At 34.9% G+C, this 6683-nt stretch overlaps 1 protein-coding gene across 1 annotated transcript; it reads right to left on the reverse strand.

Annotated features, from left to right (window-relative positions):
- Positions 1 to 3624: 3624 nt before the first annotated feature.
- On the reverse strand, positions 3625 to 4455 carry LOC132296364 (probable WRKY transcription factor 27). The gene has a single exon (XM_059794575.1). The coding sequence runs from the start codon at positions 4453 to 4455 to the stop codon at positions 3625 to 3627; it is 831 nt and encodes a 276-aa protein (XP_059650558.1).
- Between the last annotated feature and the right edge of the window lie 2228 nt (positions 4456 to 6683).

The raw sequence follows: 6683 nt of genomic DNA on the forward strand, positions 1-6683 counted from the left end.
TCAGCCCTCGAGAAGGAAGGAGTCCAAGGTGCTCCAGCCTCGGCAAGGACGTAAGCGCTGACCTCATCCTCAGGGTTAACCTCTTCGGTTTTCTTCCCTTTGCTTTTTGGGTTGGAAGCACCCTTGGATTTCACTGTTGAAGAGGAATTCAGCCTTGCCCTTTTGTTCAAAGGGACTTCGTCAATCTCCTTTTCCTGCTCATTGTACGCAGTATAGTCAATGGAGCATTCTCTACAGCTTTCCTCTTCAAGGCTTCTGCCCTCTGTTTTTCTTCCTCAGTCATGGGGAAGCTGTCAAATGATGCAAGTGAGAGGTCCATGAGATCAGCGGCTACAGCTCTGGAAGCAACTGCTTTAAGACTCGCAGAAGTGAGTAAGCTCTCGATCGAGGGAGGGTTACTCCAGACCTGCTTTTCCAGGAAGGAAAGCCCTTCTTGGCAACCGAAGAAGGAAATGTTGCTGAAAAAATACCAAGAAACTCGTAAATATATCGAAATAATAAGACTCGACATGGGAAATAGCCCGAGCACTCTTCATGAAGAAATTGGGGATGTTCTATACCTAACTTCCCGAATTTGCGAGGGATTGGGAGTTTGCTTAATTGGGGCACGGCCCATCTCCCTTTAACAATTATCATCCTCTCTTTCCACTTCTTCTCAGAAGTAGGATGGTCTGTACATATCCTTTGGTGCAAGGGGGAAGTGAAAAAGAAACGACAAGGTTCGGTTCCATGCTTAGAAATAGAATAAGTAATCAGCAAGTCAGCCAGAGTCAGGTCAAGACTCTCCTGCCACCGGCGAATGAGGAGTGCTGAGATTACTCGAAGGAAGTTAGGGTTTACTTGCAAGGGTGCAATCCCCAATTTGTTGAAGACTAAATGATAGAAGGGATGAAGGGGGAACCTAAGAGTGTTGAGATGCCCAACAAAGAGGAGCAACTCGTCTTCTCCGACGCCCTCGCCGGCGCAAAAATCAGCGCCTTTGGGGTACTCTGCAATTTCTATCCCCGCGGGAATCTCGAATTCTTCCATTACGGATTCAATAGAGAACGGGGATGTGTCGAATAGATAGAATTGCATTCCTTTCTTCCTTAGTGAGGATATTGTCCGACCCAGAGGTGGATGTTTCAGCTTGGATCAGGGAAGCACCTGGCTGATTAGCTGAGTCACTTACAGGTTTAAGAAAGTTCGAAACCCTAGGTGGGGGAACCCTAATGAGATTAGGGGAAGACGAGGGAGTGGACTTAGAATTTACGATAACTAAACGTTCAGGAGTAGTCGAAGTACTCATAATACAAGATCGAAGAGAAAAAGATGAAGAACTAACCTGATAGGACGACGGAGTGAAGAATGCAAGAAACGTAGTGAGAGCAAAAGTAACCCTTATAGAATCTCTTAAGGTAGAATGGCAATGGGCAATCTTCGAAACGTCTTTTGGTAAAAAAGACAACCGTGCAACTTCAATTCCCCTTTTAATAGGAGCCGTAATCCAATTAAAGAGAGAATTGGGGGCAAAGTATGGAGAGAAAAATCTCCCTCCAATAAGAGCAATCCACGTCATCATAAATAAAACTTTATCTTCGATAAAGGTCAAAGCCCATCTCATCAACTACCAGCTTTACTATAGCTCGAATCAAGACACCAGCAGTCATGTGTACCAAGTTAGATGCGGCCTAAATCCATTTAAAGAAGGAGCCGGTCCTACAAGGAAAAGGATTCATCAAAGGAAGTAAGTTCTGTGTAAGGCAAATCCGGTAAGGGAAGAATTATAAAGAGGAAAGAATTTCGTTTGTAAAGAAATATATGGAAAGAATTAGAGGACAAGCAACGTGAGTCCTACCATAATTCTTCTAACTTTTGTATATAAATAGAGGCCCAGACCTCCAATAAAAGGATCCCAAGCAATTCTACGCTTATCTATACACTGTTCTTATTTATTCTTGAGTGTGTTGTATTATTTTTCTCAATTGTTATTGGTTGAGCAGAATTTTGCACCTATACCGCCGGTGATGGAGAGTCCCATTTGGGGATGTTGTGATCCTCAAGCTCTTCCCACAATGAAATCCCAGATTGCCCTATTAATTTTAATTATTTATTTATTTATTTATTTTTGTTTATATTCCTCTCCCTAAAAAAATTTTAATCTAGGTTTGATTACCATGAGTGACAGTGAGTATGCTTTTCTTAAATTTTTACAATCATCGGTGAGAGTGATGGCGGTGTTTTGGCCTTCAATCAATTGCTGAAGCCCACTCCTCCTTACATGAATTTAATTTTGTTTTGTAAATTGACAACCCATGTTATATATATATATATATATATATCATAACTATTACAATTGACGGCCAGAAATTGACCTCCACCAGCCACCACATGTGCATCCCTCAATTAACACACCATGAAAACCCCAATCAATAACCCATTGAACATTTAGTTGATTTGGGTATGAAAGAGGATCTGCTTCATTTTTTTGAGAATGGTAGGGTGGGATGATGATAGAGAGGGAGAGGATGATGTTTGAGTGAATGCTACAAATAATAGAAAGTATTTTCTGTGCAGAAAGTGGAGAAAGCAGAGAATCCTCAATTTCGCTTTCCTTCATTAAAAGACTACTATGGCTGAAGCACCATCTCTGAAGAGGTAGGTTTGGTTGGTATATTGATGCGAAATTGTAGAGAGAGAGAAAGAGGAGAGAGATTAAAGTTGTGTGAAGGAAGAGATGTTGCAAAGCTGAAGTGATAAATTGACTATATAAATAATTTTTTTATTACATGTGTCTAGAATTAGGTGGTGTAGTCCACCAACTCGGCCAAATGAGATGGTGGACTTGGTTCATACAATAATTTCTCTATTGCAAGTGGTCTGGTGGATCTTTGGATGAATCTAAATCAGTCGGCCCTGTTCATTAAAAAAATTCATAAAAGCTTTTCATGTAATCACTTTAACCTGAACATGAATTGCTTATATGGATTGAGAATCTGGTTGATTAGTGTCTCGTTAATTTTCTTGAATTTCATATATATATATATATATATATGAATTGGATTAACTCGAAAGGTTTTATATGCGTTTTTATATGGATAACGTAGATTATATTCAGTTTCATGAAATTAGAATTTTGAAATTAGAATTAGTAAAATTAGAGAAAAATAATTCAAAAAATTGAATTAATTTTTTCTCAAATTCTACTAATTTCAAAACTACAACATAACCTAAAAGAATTTTAATATTTACTTAATATAATAAATGTTATGGTTGTAAAATATAAGGTCTCTTTTCAGTTTTCAATCTAGTGGATTGATCTATGTAGAGAAGTTACTGGTCACACAAAATATATATATATTCGAGATTTGGGTGGTGAAAAAGTTAATTGTAAAGTCTTATTATCGGCAGTAAATCTTAGCCTACCTATTCAATTAATTATCATTATGAAGTATATATTATCTAGTGTATAGAAAAAATATCTCCTAGCTAATAAATGAAACACTCTAGTAAATCACTCACTTGACATAAAATGAAAACAAACATTAAAACGAAAGTTTAAAGGACCTAATATCCAAAAGATGGAAAAACATCCTTACTAAAAAATAAACGATTGCATGCTGTTCATCTAAATTAAAACAAACCCTAATATCCACCACCACCCAATTCTCGAATACCCATATAAATATCTTCTGTCGGCCCCACAGCCAAGTTTGAAATCATTACCACTTCTTGATCATCTTCACAAACTTTTTTCCCGGATTCAGGCCATGGAGCTAGAGTTGTTGCGCTTGATGTTGGCGCCGACGCAGGAATAATGGGCGGAGAAGAACTCGTATCCGTATCCGTACCCGACTCCCATTTATTGATTCGGGTACTGCCGGAGAGAGGGTTCCGATGAGTCGGAAGAGAGTGCGTGTGCTCACCCTCGTAGGACACCACGAAAACGCTAGGATCGGTTTGGCTCCGTTCCACATGTTTCCTTGCCGGACACTTGGTGGTGTCACTGCTGCATTTATAGTAGCTTCGAGGATGGGGTGAGCCTTTGATGGGCTTCTGCCCATATTTCCGCCAGCACCACGGATCCACCGCCAACAGATCCTCAGCCACCACCTCCACCACCTTACTTGGCAGACTCTTCTTCCTCCGGTAATAGTACGGCCTTGGTTTCTTCGGAGGAGGTTGTGGAGGAATATTGGAAACGTTTGCCGATGAGCAGGGAGTGGGAGTGATATTAGGGTTTATGATATTAGGGTTTATGGGTTGTGAAAATGGTACAAAAGAGTTGCATGCTTCTTGTAATTCTTCAAAACTAGCAATATTGTTCGGAAGCAAATAATTTTGTTGAGAAATGAAGGAAGGGAAGGCTGGTGGTATAGGGCGGCGATCTTCTTCGGTATAATTGTAGTTGTTGTTCGTGGCTTGAGTATTGGAGAAACTCTTCAAAACCGCGCATAAATCCCAGTCATCCGCCATTGCGCGTGTTTTTTTTTTTTTTTTCCTTGGACATGGACTTGTTATTTGTATGAAAAGAGAGACGAAGAATGAGGAGGAATGGTGTAATGAATATAGGATGTGCATGTAAATAGAGATATATCATATAGATATAGAGGTATTTAAGGAACTAAGTTGGTTTGTTGATTAGTTATTTATACTAACAAAATCCTCAGAAGATCCCTCTTTCTTAAGAGAGAAAAAAGGCGGTCTTGGATTTTTATTTTTTATTTTTTATTTTTTAAATTTTCTTTCCATTTTATTCAGCCTTATTTTGGAATTCTCAGCGCCTCTTTTCCTTTGCTTAGAATTTTTTTTGTTTGTAATTCTAACATTATCAAGGATGAGTCCTACTAATCTATATATATAAAATATTAATTCTTGTTAGGAAAGTGATAATACACTCCTTTATTTTATACACCCACTCTAATTTTAATATGAAATTATTCTTTTTAAGGAGGTGATATCATAATTGCCCCGTACATGTGGGATGGAGGATTGTATCTAATCGATGATGAATAAATTATGGAATGCTTTAATTGCTTGATACCACGGGAATTTTCTTTTATAAATGCGCTCTAATTTTAGTATGAAATGACATGAGAATCTAGTATAAAGAATATTTATATCATATATAGTTTAAAGAAAAAAAATACATTTATATTTATAAAAAAGGTGTGTATTTATCATTTCCCTTCTTTTGAATGAAAAATTAATCTCAATTAAAAAATAAAAAAGAAGAAGGATAAAGTGCAAAAAATCCCTCCAAAACTATTGCCTTTATGTAAATAACCTCATCAACTATTGATTTATTACAATTAAGGACGACAAACTCATTACAAAAAGACTATTTTACCCTTTCTCATTAAATTTGTCATTCTTATTAAATTATTTTTATTATCTTTTTCTCTTATCTAAATATTAATTATACCATTTACCTCTTTTTTTTTTTCTTTTTTTTTTCGTTGGTACTCACACACAAACCCCTTACATCCCTTTGGAAAGTAAGAGTCTGGTACCTCTAGGCCACTGGCCCGTTGGTTTATACCAATTACTTTAATTTTATTATTAGTATCAATTTATCATAAAAATGGGAAAAAAATAGATTTGTTATAATATTTCTAATATGATAAACTTATAATTAAACTATACTATTTATAATAAAACTTATTATACTCCGTTTAAACTTTTTTTTACCATAAAAATATCTTCTTTTTCATCCAATATATTCATGAAAATTTAATAAATTACTTACATAAAAAATACCTTCTTTTTCATGCAATATATTCATGAAAAAAAAATTAGTTAAATTGTTTTAAAATTTTCTACTTAAAATTTATTTTAACAATTAAAAAATTAAAAGTAAGGTTATGCAAATTTAATAGAGAATAAAAAATGATCTCTTACTTATCAGTGAATAAAAAATTCCTCATGCAAGAAAGATTGTTAGATGTGATTGCTATATATATTTTGTTAATTATATTTTTTACAATTTCTTACTCACCAATAAATAAGAGATCATCATTACCTTTGTTTACTTTACCAAATTTCGGAGTTTTATAGCATCCTTGTTTAATTAAAGGGATTAGAATGAACAATTAAGACCGCAAAGAATATGCGTGGCTTACTTTGTGTTCACACTTAAACACAAAATTTGGAAGATGTATATAGGGAATGTGGGTAAATATATATAAGGTCCACGTTGGGACCTTACCAATACTAAAATCAAAATTAAATTAAAATCGTTACCTAAAATTCAAGGTACACGTAAGGTACTCGTTCTACATTGGTTAGTTCTTCGTACACAATATGATTGACAGTCTGTTTGGGACTGTTGTTGGAATTAAAAGAGAATTTTTTTTATCAGTAGAGCTATAAAAAAATTACTTAAATATATTAAGTGTTTGGTGTTACATTATAATAAGTATTTTTTTACAATTAAATTATTTTATTAATTAATTTGATAACAATTTTTTTTAAAACACTTCTATTGCTAATTTTATAATAGTATCTTTTAATAGGATGTCATCCTTTATTTGATAATATGAACTTTATTAAGACGGGAGTATAATTTTCTTTATAAAAATAAAAAAATAAAAATAAAATTGTCTAATGAAAAAGAATTACCTAAAATATTCGACCTCTACACATAACACAGTTTTGAAAGTTCCAAATTCTAGGCTTCATTTAAAAGTTATACAGAGCTAAAT

Source organism: Cornus florida, unplaced genomic scaffold (genome assembly GCF_030987335.1).
Source record: "Cornus florida cultivar Cherokee Brave unplaced genomic scaffold, ASM3098733v1 CherokeeBrave_3.0.0_Hap2_Chr02, whole genome shotgun sequence".
NCBI lineage: Eukaryota > Viridiplantae > Streptophyta > Magnoliopsida > Cornales > Cornaceae > Cornus > Cornus florida.